The sequence below is a fragment of the Phacochoerus africanus genome, chromosome X (assembly GCF_016906955.1).
Source record: "Phacochoerus africanus isolate WHEZ1 chromosome X, ROS_Pafr_v1, whole genome shotgun sequence".
NCBI lineage: Eukaryota > Metazoa > Chordata > Mammalia > Artiodactyla > Suidae > Phacochoerus > Phacochoerus africanus.
The window spans coordinates 54,401,696-54,417,495 of record NC_062560.1 but is presented as its reverse complement, the minus strand read 5'-3'; the positions used below and the strand labels follow the sequence as shown (position 1 = coordinate 54,417,495).

Here is a 15,800-nt window from a genome sequence, read left to right as displayed (position 1 = left end):
CGGATAGTAGTCAGGTTCATTAACCACTGAGCCATGAGAGGAACTCCAGAGGTGGCAATCTTAAGCTTCGTGGTAATAGTGTAGAAGTGGGGTCATCTCCCCACTCCACTGGCCTCCTCAAGGTATCATTGCCTGCAATTTGAAAGGTAGTATCTCTCTAACTTTTCAAGCAATTTAGCCCATTCCAAGGAGATTAAATATTAGCCTTATAGTTACTTAACTTAGGTCCAGAAAAAAATTTTTCCTGCTTAATGTTCTTTTCAAACTGCTGCACCTCTTCCAGTCTCCTGTTTCCTGCCACCCAATCACTTTCCTTTATGATATTGCAGGGGCTTGTTTTTGCAGTAAAGGTTCCATAGCTAAATAAGACAGTAAGACTGCTTTGGGAGAAAATCCAAATCTCTGTAAGGCTAAATGTGACATGCTAGGAGGCCTTCCCCAGAAAGCAATAGGATATGTCCAATCCATGGCTTGTTGGTTCTTGGCATAGGTGGCCCAATCTCACTGATTCCCTGGTATAGGTTCTTTGTATGTTCCACCTGCCCAAGCAGTTGAACAGGCAGAGAGAGAGAGAGATAGTGCCAGTTTGCTGAGGGCTGCTGTGGACAAGCCTTGAAAATCAAGAAAATGAAGCAATACTTTCTCTCTTTGCCACTCCCTTGCCTCCTCCAGATATTTGAACAAACAGGGTGGCTGTCAAAAGCATCTACATGACAATTTCAGTTTAATTTGTCAAATAAAAAAGAAGAGTCATGGAAGAAACCTCAGAGCTTAATCTCCCTTAAAGGGGAATTAGGAAAGAGGATGGAGAGTTAGTGGCATATAGGCAATTGGTACCTGCTCAATAAATCACGGTATTTGGCTAAAGAGCATGAGATCTTGTATTATATCCGGACATGGCCCTCCCTCAACTTATTCCATGAACATTCTTGGTCTCTTTGCCCAATTCCTATTCCCTGCCAGCCTATGGGGATTAGATTTCCTAGAGTACCCTTTGCTCTGCCCCACCCCCAGAGCTCCTAAAAATCAGTATACAAATGAAAGTATCCCTATGCCTCTAAATAACAATCAGTACCTTAGAACTGCTTAGGGGAGCAGCCGGAAAAAGAACCTCTTTCCAAGAATTGCAGTTTCTAGGAAATTTCCATTTCTAATACCTCTGATGCTGATGGTTGAGCTGTCACTTTGCTACTCTTCACGTACATTAGATCCACTTGAAAAGAAGGGAGAAGGAACATATCCCTGAAAGCTTCTTTTTATTTTATTTTTTTTTCTGGAGATTTTTACCAGGATCCCAAGTATACAGCTCATGTTTAGGAACTTGATTGTGTATGGTTGTGATTTCCTCTTCATAGCACTCCTCCCTTCACAGCCTGGTTGTATAACACTCAAGGGCATATTCTAGTTTACCAATGGGTTTATGAATCCTAAGAAGTTGGAGGAAGCATGAATACCCAACGTGATGGAGGCAGCAAAAGCATCTATTTAAAAGCTAAAGTGGTTTGATGAGACATATTCCTGGAACCAGGAAATCAAATATGTAGCTGGATGGATTTGTCATTTCCATGCCCTCCTGTCAGCAGGCAGCATTGAAAATAAACTATATGAAAAGATAGCATGTCCCTTGTCCTTCTCTCTTTGGATGTGCTTAGGGTGCAACCCCACATCAGACAATTGGCCTGTAATTAAAATGGGGTGCTGGGCATTGGGATATCAAGATGAATGAGATGTGGCCTTGGCTATCTAAGGAGAGCGCATATGTTCCAGGCAGAGGAAATAGCGTGAGCAAAATCTTAGAAGAATTGTCTATGGGTGAGGGGGAGGTGGGAGGGGATTGCATTTGTGGGGTCAAGGCAAAAAACTGTGGTGCAAGTAGGGCAGAGGAGGCAAAGGGTGAAAGCTCTAAACTCTGAGCGGTCCCTCTCCTCTACATGAACTAAATGAGCCAAACAGGAACCATTGTATTAGCCCCATGGTCTAAATGAGGAAACATGTTGATAGTGATTAACTGTTTCCCAAGAGCAGAGTGAGTTTGTAGCAGCACAGGGCCTAGAACTGAGATTCTCACTTCAGAAATCTTCCAAGGCAACTGGTTGTTCCACTGAGGGATCATTATTCTGCTGTGGTTTGATGGTTTAGACCACGGACTTTGGAGGGAATCTTTCCTGGATTCTGCCACTTTGAACATATTACTTCCAATTTCTTTGACCTTGGTTTTGGGGCAAATAACAGTACATCCTTTATTGGGTTGTACTGTTATTACAGTAATAGTCATGGAAATAACTATTATTACATAGAGTTTACAGTGTGATGTGTACTTTCCAAAGCACTGTATATATATTAACATTTATAATACTTAACAATAGCCAAACGAGGTTGGTAATATTATTATCATCATTTTAAAGATGAGAAAACTGAGGTGCAGAAAGGACAAGTGAGTTGCCTGATATCAATCATCTTGGTGAACATAGAGGTGTATTTTTTCATTTATTTTTCTTGGTGGGGTGGCACCAGTACTTATGGAAAGTGCTTAAAATACAGTTGATAAAATTGGGGTGCTCCCTATCTGGTACAGTGGGTGGACCAAATGCCCCTGAGTAATCTTCCTGGTCTGATTATCCTCACATTAGCAAGTGGTGCTTTCAAAAGTCATCCTGGCCATCTTTGTATGGCATTGGCCCCTTTATATAGCTTTCTTTCACTGCATACATATTCAAAGTAGACTGTGGCACATCTTCCTGGCCTGTTCTCAAGGTGGGGCATGGCAGAAGAGTACCACTATCAACTTCCCATCCCTGCAGCAAGAAGTCTTGCAGGGCTCCCTCCCTCACTCTGAGGGATTCCTCTTCCTCTTGAACCTCTAGAGGTCCTTTGCTAGTATGTGGGCCTATTGAGGAATAGTGTTTACCTAAGTTTCAGGGAACCCCTGAGATGTAGTCTGGAATCACACTAGTATCTCTGAGCATTCTTTCTGAAGTTGTATTATTAGAAAATATTTCTACTGAACTCCCTTTTTCCTTCCCATCCCTTAGATTGGAAAAAAGTGGTATACTTGGGAATGCCACTTCCAGCTACCTCTCTCTTTGGACCATGGCCATGCCTAGGCTCTTTGCCTCTGATGATTGTTTCTGGGAAGATGTGGAAGCCCCCATCTCTAACCTTAACTTGAAACTATTGGGTACAAGGCTGAGATTTTAGCATTAGAATATCAGGGCTAGAACCTTAGAGATTATCCTCATATACTTCATGTAACAGCTGGGAAAACTAAGACCCAGAGAGAGGAAAGGGATGACCCTCCAATGACTTTTTGGGCTAGAGACAAATATAATATAGTGGCAAGAGTGAACATATTCTCTGGAGCTACAGAATTGGAGTTGGATTGCAGATCTTTGGCTCAGTAGCTGGGAGACCTTGGCTTATCCCTTCACCTATTTGTAACTTAGACTATGGAAATGTCGGTAAGACTATGTACCTCCCAGGGCTATGCTATTGTGAGACTTATAAGAGACAGAGTGAAAGTATGTAGCACAATGTCTGATCCCTACAGGTGCTCACTAAATGTTAATTCTTCTGAGTCAGGAGGTTCTCTTTGTCCCATGGTTTTCCTTGCATTTTATGAGTTCTGAGTATACCTACATTATACTCCTCTACTGAGGTGTAAGCTCCTTGAGAACAGGGCCAAGTCTGCCCTGGCATCTGACATACACCCCTACATATTTTTGACCTATCAGAGTTCTTATAAATAAGAGACCCTTGGAAACTCTGTAGAATAGAGTTAGTTAGGAGTTAGGTATCTTGGTGAGTTTTTTGTTGTGTCTGATTTTACATAGCAAGGAGGATAAGTGAATTATTCACACTTTCTGAATAACAGACCCAGGATGTTTCCTATTTAGTCAATAGATTTTAATTAACTGAGAAAAGAAGAAAAAATAATTTTAAGAAGGTGAATATATTTTCCTTTTCTCCCTCAATCATCATCTCCTTTGTATCCTTCCCTGTCTTCTTTTACTTCTCTGGGAAGCAGAGAGACTTCTAGCACCTGCTCAGGCTTACTCTTCAGGTACAAAAAGAGACTTAAAGACTAGAACTGGGATGAAAGATTGGGGCAGAAAGAGAGGTTCATAGAGAAAAAGAGAGAGGGAAAGTAAGAGAGAAACAGATGGAGAACCTCATGTCAGCTGAAGCCTCTAGGGCCAGAGAGCAGCTGGTATAGAGGGACTGTAGTAGTCCTCGGTAGTGGGGCTTATTTGGCCTCAGGGTAAAAAAGAGTATGGGTCTTTCTAGCTGATGGAGACTTTCAAGGACTCCCTACATTCCTCTTCCTTACCAGACCCTTTCTGCCCTCCTCCTGCCCCAGCCTGTTCCCAGCCCTAGGTTCCTCTAGGCAGGTGAAGGTGTCATCCCTCCTTCCTGGCTGCCTCTCACTATCATGTGTCTTTCCCAGGGTGAGGACATCCTAGACAGGAGCTCGGAGCTGATCTACACTGGGGAGATGGCCTGGATCTACCAGCCCTATGGCCGCAACCAGCAGCGGGTGTTCTTCCTGTTTGACCACCAGATGGTCCTGTGCAAGAAGGTAACCCCACCTCTTTCTTCCCTGAGGGAGATGGGCACCTCAGGGACACAAGACCCTTCCTATACATCATCCCCTAGCTCCAAGTGAAGTGAGATAACCCTGCTGGACAAAAACCGGACAGCAGATAGGCAGCAATTCTGTATCAGGATCACTGGTATGGCATGAATATCACAGCAGGGCTGATTTATGGGCAGTGAAACTCTGAAATTAGTAAATTTTATCATAGTATTATTTTTTTTACCCTTTGCCATCCTGCTCTTCATGGTGACCTTTCTTATTCTCTTCCACCTAGTGCTAATAGCCTATTGGTTTGTTTCAGTTAAATATTAGGAGTTCCTATTGTGGCTCAGCAGGTTAAGAACTTGACATACTATCCATGAGGATGCAGGTTTGGTTCCTGGCCCTGCTCAGTGGGTTAAGGATCCAGCATTGCCACAAGCTGCAGCATAGGTCACAGATGTGGCTTGGATCCCACATTGCTGTGGCTGTGGCATAGGCCAGCAGCTGCAGCTCCAATTTGACCCCTAGCTTGGGAACTTCCATACACTGCAGGTGTGGCCATAAGAAGAAAAGAGAAAAAAAAAACTGAAAATATTTCTATCCCAGTTGGTGAACAGTGGCGTCCCTGAGCACTGCCCCCCATTTCTACTCTAATAGTCCTGGCCATCTGGCCCCTTACTGCCCTAGGAACCAACAAGGGAACTCCTACCTTACCTTTACAGGTAGGTATCTTTTTGATACAGGTTTTTTCCATGTTCCCCTACCCATTTCCTATGCAAGGTGTGTCACATCCCTATAACTCTCAGCTGTGCTCTTCTTTACCCTCTCTTTTCTATATCTACTTGAGAAAAGGTATTGCTCTTGTCATCAACTCCTGGCTGACTCACTATGACTGTTGGTTTATTTGTTCTACTCTTTGGTAGGTAGGAGAATGTTCTCAACCTGATTCCTCCTGATGGGATACTGTTTCCTCCACCTCCTCCCTTAGGATTGGGTGTTTAGATCACTTTTGGCTCCAGGGTCTGGCCAGAAAGAATTTGAGAACAGAGAAGGTAAAAAAAGGAGGGAGAGAAAACCAAAGAATGCTCAGAGTGATGTTTTCAACTCATCATCCTTCCCTTGGCTCTTTTCCTAATCCAATCCCAGTAGCAAATATCTCTGAAAGGAGTAGTCATGAAACACCAGGTTAAATGTTGTCATCTTTTCCAGCCTAGAACATAAAACAAACATTTGTTTTTAAGCCCGCTGTTTTCTGTGCATTACCATATCTTACATTAAATCTTTGTCCATTTGCCTTTGATAGTAGATTGAGGGAACATATTGAGTTTTGAGTTAAACTGCCTTAGTATTTGGGCATAAGCTTTAAATGCCAGCTTTAGATCCAAAAGCTGGCTAGTTAATGGACATAATTACTGCCTTGGTCCAAACCTGGCCCTGGGAGAGAGGACTTTTATGAATCTGGAACTTGGTCAAACACTCAGCCTTTTTATTAACTACCTTCAACTCTTCCTTAGACTTCCATCAAATCAGGATGCAAGATTTTTAAGGGATAATTTAGGTAGCCAAAGGAATTCTCAGCATATCACCCATGTCACCAGTAGGCATGTGCCCTTTCTTCCCACTGAGTCATGTTTACACTCAGAACAACAAGTCGTAGAGAGACATAGCAAAATAATTAGGAAACTGGTTTATTTTAGGGTTACCCACCATTTAGACCCTGTTGATTTGGGCATCTGACAGTGAAGGCTGGGATTACTTTAGTAAAACGTGAAACCCAGCTCTGAAAAGCAGTGGCTATAGGAGACAGGGCCAGGGGTCAGAACACGAAATAGTGAGGCAAAGGCTAGGAATAAAAGGAAGAAACAAGATGAAGAGTGGGCTTAGTTTAGGAGCCAGGGGACAGTTGAAGACGAAAATGGAATGATGAGTCAGCTCTAAGCCAGCTAGTGGGAGCCAATGATTAAAGAGAAACCAGAAATCAAGGCATGTCAGAGGGTTCAAACTAGCAAAGCTGGCAGGATGGGGATCACAGGTAACAAAGGTGACAAAAACAAGAGAAACCTTGAAGCCTGCATAACTTTGCTCTAGTGGGAGCCTTCCTTTTCTAGTGAGAACTATGGGCTCACCTTCCAGAGCAAAGCTCACCCAGAGTTTGGAGTATAAAGGCCACTAACTCCACATTCTTGGGACTTCTCGACTCTGGTTTCTCAGAGCATGAGCAGCTACAGCCTTATTTTTAAAAGGCTATTAAAATTATATCTGATATTTGTGTTGCAACTATGGTTGAGGATTTCTTTATGGTACCTACAGTAGGCCTTTTTATTCAGCAAATGAGGAGTAAACTTTTGATAAATGACCATGGGGTCAAAAGAAGATTTGTCTGCTGGGTTGCTGAGGGAACTTTTGCTGTTGCTATAAAAGACTGCACAAAGATTCCTGGAGGTGAAGATTTCTTTAGCAAAGGATATCTACAAAGGAAAAGAAGGAGAAGGGCCAGGACTATGACTGGGTGAGTAAGCACTCACCTCAGGCACATACTTAAAAAGGATGCCCCAAAACACAGTAGTCCTTTTTACAGGGAATAAAAGGGACAAGTGAGCTAAGTAATCAAATGTAGCTTTCTGATGAGCTCATATTTAAAAAGGAGGAAACATAGGCCTCTAGCAAGTGGCTAGATAATATGTAACATTTTATATGTGATAGGGTATTTATTAAAAGTGACAAAGGTTAGTTTCATTAATCCTTGGATAAGTCAAAGTTAGTTTTTAAAGATTCTAAGACAATATGGATGATTTTTTAAAATCATCCAAAAGAAAGAAGAAAAAAGAGGTAATAGTCATGACAATCCCCTGCTAGGGACAAATGATGGTGGAATAAAAGGACTGGAGCTCAACGTCTGTAATAAAAACAACAAAATTACAACCAAATGCTGAACAGCCTTTAACCAAATGGACTGGAAACTTTCAAAAAGATATCCTACTCCAAAGATAAAAAGGAGGCCACATCAAGAGGTAGGAGGGGGGATTATGTGATATAAGTAATCCCATACCTCCCAAGTAGGAAGCCCACAGACTGGAAAGTAACTGTATTACAGAGACTTACCTACGGGATTGAGAGTTCTGAGCCCCCTGTGAAATCCGCATACCTGGGGATCTGGCATTGGGAGAAAGATCCCCTGGAGCATTTGGCATTGAATACCAGTGGGGCATGTGTGCAGAAGCTCCACAGGACTCGGGGAAATGGAGACCCCATTCTTGAAAGGTGCACACAGACTTTCATGTGCACTGGGTCCCAGGGCAAAGAAAAGGCTCCATAGGAATCTGAGTCAGACCTGACTGCAATTCTTGGAGGATCTCCTGGGAAAACAGTAGGTGACTGTGGCTCATTGTGAGGAAAGGACATTGGAGGCAAAGCTCTTGGGAATATTCATCAGTGTGCATTTCTCTGGAGGTAGCCATTTTAGGAAAATCTGTCCCCACCCATCAGTACTGAGAAGCTCCTAGGACAAACAATAGTCCAGGTGGGATCACAGCCCCACCTATCAGTAAACAGGCTGCCTGAAGACCCCCTAGGCACACAGCCACCTCTGGTCTCACCCAGAGATGGAGCCCCACCTATCAGAGGGATAGGAATCAGCCCCACCTACCAGTGGGTAGGCACCAGGCCCTGCCATCAGGAAGACTACAGTGAGCCCCCATACCAAATTCAGCCACAAGGGGGGCAGACACCAGAAGTAAGAGAGGCTACAACTCTATTGTCTGCAAAAAGGACACCCCACCAAAAACCCATAAAAATGAAAGGACAGAGAACTACAACTCAGATAAGGGAGAAAGAGAAAACCCCAGAAAAACAGCTAAGTGATCTGGAGATTATCAACATCCAGGAAAAAGACTTTAGACTGTTGATGATGAAGATGATGTAAGACATTGGAAATAAAGTGGAGGCAGAGATTTTTAACTTACAGGAAACATTGATCAAAGAAATACAAGATTTAAAACTTAAGCAAGCAGACATGTAAAATAAAAAAACTGAAATAAAAAACTTATTAGAAGCAACCAAGAGCAGAATACAGGAAGCAGAAGAACGAATAAGCAAGGTGGAGGACAGACTAGTGGAAATCACTGATGCAGAAGAAAAAAGAGAAAAAAGGTTGAAAAGAGATGAAGAGAGTCTCAGGGAACTCTGGGACAATGTTAAACATACCAACATCCGTATTTTAGGGGATGAAGGAGAAGAGAGAAAGGGACAGAAAAAATATTCGAAGAGATAATATCTGAAAACTTCCCTAACATGGGAAAGGAACCACTCACTCAAATCTAGGAAGCACAATGAGTACCGTATAAAATAAACACAAGGAGGAAGACCCTGAGACACATATTAATAAAACTGACCAAAATTAAAGACAGAGAAAATATTGAAAGCAGCTAGGGAAAAGAAACAATTTATCCAACAAACAAAAGCTAAAAGAGTACAGCAATACTAAACCCATTCTAAAAGAAATACTGAAAGGGCTTCTCTTAATTAAAGAGAGAGAGAGAGAGAAAAGACAAAAAGGACAATTAGGATGGATGAAACCATAGTTGGAAAGCAGTAACTTAAATAAGCCAGCATACAGATCTAAACATGAAGATGTTAAAAAAATCAAAATCATACAATGTGGGGAAGGAAAGTAAGAAAATATAAATTCCTTGTTGTATTTTAATGATGTGTTTGAGCCTATATGATTATCAGGCAAAAGCAAGCAGATATAGGAAGGGCTTAACATGCTTAAAAAACAGGGTAACCACAAATGAAAAAAGAACATTACATTCACAAAACCTGAAAAGAAAAGTACTCAAGCATAAAATAAATGGAAACCATCCAACCAAAAAAAAAAAAAAAAAAAAGAAGAAAAGAGAAACATAGAATCAACTAGAAAACAAGGTTGAAAATGGAAATAAATACATATCTATCAGAAATCACCTTAAATGTCAATAGACTGAATGCTGCAATGACAAGACACAGAGTGGAAGATTGGATAATAAGGCAAAAACATTCAATCTGCTACCTACAAGAAACTCACCTTAGGGCAAAGGACACATATAGATTGAAAGTGAGAGGATGGGAAAAGATATTTCATGCCAATGGACAAGACAGGAAAGGAGGAGTTGCAATACTCATATCAGACAAAATAGACTTTAGAACGAAGGCCATAAAGAAAGACAGGTTAAAGGATCCATTCAAGAAGAGGATATTGCAATTGTCAATATATATGTCCCTAATATAGGAGCACCCAGATACCTCCAACAAATACTAACAGACATAAAAGGAAATAATTGTAAAACTGATGTGAATACAATCAGAGTAGGAGACTTTAACACCCCACTCACATCAATGGACAGATCCTCTAGATAGAAAAATCAATAAGGCAACAGAGATCCTAAAGGACAAATAGAAAATTTACACTTAATTGACATTATCAGGAATTACATCCAAAAAAATCAGAATATACATTCTTCTCAAGTGCACATAGAACATCATCAAGGTTGATCACATATTGGGGCACAAAGATAACCTCAACAAATTTAAGAGTATAGAAATTATTTAAAGTTTCTTCTCTGACCACAATGGCCTTAAACTAGAAATCAACCACAGACAAAGGCAGGAGAAAAAACTTACTACATGGAGACTACAGAGCATGCTACTAAAAATACCAATGGGTCAATGAGGAAATCAAGAAGGAAATTAAAAAATACCTCGAGACAAATGATAGTGAAGACACAACCACTCAAAATCTGTGGGATGCCACAAAAGCAGTGCTCAGAAGGAAATTCATAGCAATACAGGCCTTCCTCAAAAAAAGAAGAAAAAATTTCAAATTGACAACTTAACCCACCACATAAATAAATTAGAAAAAAGAAGAGCAAACAAAACCTAAAGTCAGCAGAAGGAAAGAAACCATAAAGATCAAAGAGGAAATCAATAAAAGAGATTTAAAAAACAATAGACACAATCAATAAAACCAAGAGCTGGTTCTTTGAAAAGGTAAACAAAATAGACAAACCTCTGGCTAGACTCAGCAAGAAGAGGAGAGAAAAAACCCAAATAAACAAAATAAGAAATGCAAAAGGAGAAGTCACAACGGATACTACAGAAATACAAAAAACCATGAAAGAATACTATGAACAGTTATATGCCAACAAATTTGACAACCTAGAAGAAATGGACAACTTTCTAGAGACTTACAGCCTGCCAAAACTAAATCGAGAAGTAATAGATCAACTGAACAGACCGATCAATATAAATGAAATTGAATATGTCATAAAAAACCTCTCTACAAATAAAAGTCCAGGACCAGGTGGCTTCAGAGGTGAATTCTACCAAACATACAAAGAGGAACTTATACCCATCCTCCTTAAAATTTTTCGAAGGGGTGAAGAAGAAGGAACACTCCCAAAGACATTTTATTATGTCACCATCATCCTAATTCCCAAAGCAGACAAAGATACCACCAAAAAAGAAAACTATTGGCCAATATCTTTGATGAATATTGTTGCAAAAATTCTCAACAAAACTTTAGCCATTGAAATCCAACAACATATAAAAAAGATCATACACCACGACCAGGTGGGATTCATCCCAGGTGCACAAGGATGGTTCAACATATGCAAATCAATCAACGTCATACACCATATTAACAAAAGAGAAGTCAAAATACCACATGATCATCTCAATAGAGGCAGAGAAAGCATTTGACAAAGTACAACATCCATTCATGATCAAAGTTGGAGTTCCCGTCATGGTGCAGTGCTTAACGAATCCTGCTAGGAACCATGAGCTTGTGGGTTCGATCCCTGCCCTTGCTCAGTGGGTTAATGATCCGATGTTGCCGTGAACTGTGGTGTAGGTTGCAAACACGGCTTGGATCCCTCATTGCTGTGGCCCTGGCGTAGGCTGGCAGCTACAGCTCCGATTCGACCCCTAGTCTGGGAATCTCCATATGCCGCAGGAGTGGCCCAAGAAATGTCAAAAAGACAAAAAAAAAAAACAACACTTTTATCAAAGTGGGTATAGAGGGAACATACCTTAACATAAGTAAAGCCATTTATGACAAACCCACACCAAATATAATACTCAATGGAGAATAGCTGAAATCCTTCCCACTAAAAACGGGAACAAGTCAAGGATGTCCACTGTCTCCAGTCTTAGTCAAGATAGTATTGGAAGTCCTAGCCACAGCAATTAGGCAAACAAAAGGAATAAAAGGCAACCAAATAGGAATAAAAGTCATCCAAATAAGAAGAAAAGAGGTAAAACTGTCACTGTATGCAGATGACATGATACTATATATAGAAAACCCTAAGGACTCAAGCCCAAAACTCCTTGAACTGATCAACAAATTCAGCAAAGTAGCAGGATATAAGATTAACATTCAGAAGTCAGTTGCATTTCTGTATACCAGCAATGAACTATTAGGAAAGGAATACAAAAATATAATACCTTTTAAAATTGCACCTCACAAAATCAAATACCTCAGAATACACCTGACCAAGGAGATAAAGGACCTATATTCTGAGAACTATAAAACTTTAATCAGGAGTTCCTGTCGTGGCGCAGTGGTTAATGAATCCGACTAGGAACCATGAGGTTGCGGGTTCGGTCCCTGCCCTTGCTCAGTGGGTTCACGATCCGGCCTTGCCGTGAGCTGTGGTGTAGGTTGCAGACGCGGCTCGGATCCCGCGTTGCTGTGGCTCTGGCGTAGGCCGGTGGCTACAGCTCCGATTCAACCCCTAGCCTGGGAACCTCCATATGCCGTGGGAGCAGCCCAAGAAATAGCAACAAAAACAACAACAACAACAAAAAAAAGACAAAAGACAAAAAAAAACTTTAATCGAAGAAATCAAAGAAGATGTAAAGAAATGGAAAGATATTCCATGTTCCTGGATTGGGAAAATCAATATTGTAAAAATGGCCATACTACCCAAAGCAATCTACAGATTCAATGCAATCCCTATCAAATTACCCATGACATTTTTCACAGAACTAGAACAAACAATCCAAACATTTATATTGAACAACAAAAGACCCAGAATCGCCAAAGCAATCCCGAGTAACAAAAACCAAGCAGGAGGCATAACTCTCCCAGACTTCAAGAAATACTACAAAGCCACAGTCATCAAAACAGTGTGGTACTGGTATCAAAACAGACAGACAGACCAATGGAACAGAATAGAGAATCCGGAAATAAACCCTGACACCTATGGTCAATTAATCTTTGACAAGGGAGGCAAGAACATCAAATGGGAAAAAGAAAGTCTATTCAGCAAGCATTGCTGGGAAACCTGGACAGCTGCATGCAAAGCAATGAAACTAGAACACACCCTCACACCATGCACAACAATAAACTCCAAATGGCTGAAAGACTTAAATATACGACAGGACACCATCAAACTCCTAGAAGAAAACATAGGCCAAACACTCTCTGACATCAACATCATGCATATTTTCTCAGGTCAGTCTCCCAAAGCAATAGAAATTAGAGCAAAAATAAACCCATGGGACCTCATCAAACTGAAAAGCTTTTGCACAGCAAAGGAAACCCAAAAGAAAACAAAAAGACAACTTACAGAATGGGAGAAAATAGTTTCAAATGATGCAACCGACAAGGGCTTAATCTCTAGAATATATAAACAACTTATACAACCCAACTGCAAAAAAACCAATCAATCAATGGAAAAATGGGCAAAAGACCTGAATAAACATTTCTCCAAAGAAGATATACAGATGGCCAACAAGCACTTGAAACAATGCTCAATATCGCTGATTATAAGAGAAATGCAAATCAAAACTCCCATGAGATACCACCTCACACCAGTCAGAATGGCCATCATTAATAAATCCACAAATAACTAGTGCTGGAGAGGGTGTGGAGAAAAGGGAACCCTCCTGCACTGTTGGTGGGAATGTAAACTGGTACAGCCACTATGGAGAACAGTTTGGAGATACCTTAGAAATCTATCCATAGAACTTCCATATGACCCTGCAATCCCACTCTTGGGCATCTATCCTGACAAAACTCTACTTAAAAGAGGCACGTGCACCCACATGTTCATTGCAGCACTCTTCACAATAGCCAGGACATGGAAACAACCCAAATGTCCATCGACAGATGATTGGACTCGGAAGAGGTGGTATATATACTCAATGGAATACTACTCAGCCATAAAAAAGAATGACATCATGCCATTTGCAGAAACAGGGATGGAACTAGATACTCTCATCCTGAGTGAAATGAGCCAGAAAGACAAAGACAAATACCATATGATATCACTTATAACTGGAATCTAATATCCAGCACAAATGAACATCTCCTTAGAAAAGAAAATCATGGACTTGGAGAAGAGACTTGTGGCTGCCTGATGGGAGGGGGAGGGAGTGGGAGGGATCGGGAGCTAGGGCTTATCAGACACAACTTGGAATAGATTTACAAGGATATCCTGCTGAATAGCATTGAGAACTTTGTCTAGATACTCATGTTGCAACAGAAGAAAGGGTGGGGAAAAAATGTAATTGTAATGTATACATGTAAGGATAACCTGACCCCCTTGCTGTACAGTGGGAAAATAAAAAAACAAACAAACAAACAAAAAACAAACAAACAAAAATCTTTGAGAAAGGAGGCAATTACATAAAATGTGCAAAATACACTCTTTTCAGCAGTATTGCTGGGAAACCTGGACAGCTGCAGGCAAATCAATGAAACTAGAACACACCCTCACACCATGCATGAAAATAAACTTAAAATGGCTGAAAGACTTATATTTAAGACAAGACACCATCAAACTCCTGGAAGAGAACATAGGCAAAACATTCTCTGACATCAACCTTATGAATATTTTTTCAGGTCAGTCTCCCAAAGCAACAGAAATAAAAGCAAAAGTAAACCAATGGGACTTAATAAAACTGACAATCTTTTGCATGGCAAAGGAATCCAAAAAGAAAACAGAAAGACAACTTACAGAATGGGAGAAAATATTTTCAAATGATGCAACCAACAAAGGCTTCATCTCTAGAATATACAAGCAATTTACACAACTCAACAGCAAAAAAGCTAATAACCAGATGGAAAAATGGGCCAAAGAAAGCTATACAGATGACCAACAAGCACTTGAAACAATGCTCAACATCACTGCTTATTAGAGAAATGCAAATCAAAACTACCATGAGGTACCACCTCACACTAGTCAGAATGGCCATCATTGATAAGTCCACAAATAACAAATGCTGGAGAGGGTGTGGAGAAAAGGGTACCCTCCTGCAGTGTTGGTGGGAATGTAAGCTGGTACAACCACTATGGAGAACAATATGTTGATACCTTAGAAAACTATACATAGAACTACCATATGACCCAGCAGTCCCACTCTTGGGCATATATCCGGAGAAAACGTTCCTTAAAAAAGTCACATGCACCCTCATGTGCACTGCGGCACTATTCACAATAGCCAAGACATGGAAACAACCCAAATGTCCATCAACAGATGATTGGATTAGGAAGATGTGGTATGTATACACAATGGAATACTACTCAGCCATAAAAGAGAACAAAAGAATGCCATTTGCAGCAATATGGATGGAACTAGAGACTCTCATCCTGAGTGAAGTAAGTCAGAAAGAGAAAGACAAATACCATATGATATCACTTATATCTGGAATCTAATATATGGCACAAACGACCCTTTTCTCAGAAAAGAAATCATGGAGTTTTAGAATAGACTTGTAGTTGCCAAGGGGGAAAGGGAGAGTTTGGGAGGTACTGTGAGCTTGGGGTTAGTAGATGCAGAGTGTTGCCTTTGGAATGTATTAGCAATGAGATCCTGCTATGTAGCAGTGGGAACTATGTGTAGTCACTTATGATGGAGCATGTTAATATGAGAAAACAGAATGTGTATCTGTATGTGTAACTGGATCACCATACTGTACAGTAGAAAAAGAAAGTGTATTGGGGAAACAACAATTAACAAAAAGAAATACAAGGTAAGCCCAATGATTTATTGGCAGGTTTTTCAGCAGAACGTCTGAAGGCTTGAAGTGAGTGGCACAATATACTTAAAGTGATGAAAGGAAAAAACCTCCAACCAAGATTACCCAGAAAGGCTCTCATTCAGATTTGAAGGAGAAATCAAAAGCTTTACACATAAGCAAAAGCTAAAAGAATTCAGCAATGCCAAACCAGCTTTAGAAGAAA

The 15,800-nt window shown here is 40.6% G+C and overlaps 1 protein-coding gene across 5 annotated transcripts in view; it reads left to right on the top strand.

Annotated features, from left to right (window-relative positions):
• ARHGEF9 (Cdc42 guanine nucleotide exchange factor 9) overlaps window positions 1-15,800 on the top strand; it is a 298,553-nt gene that overhangs the window by 230,679 nt on the left and 52,074 nt on the right. For all 5 annotated transcript variants that reach the window (XM_047764828.1, XM_047764824.1, XM_047764825.1 and 2 more), the window contains one exon: window positions 4,445-4,576. In XM_047764828.1, the coding sequence (XP_047620784.1) occupies window positions 4,445-4,576 (132 nt within the window). The remainder of the gene's footprint in view (window positions 1-4,444; window positions 4,577-15,800) is intronic.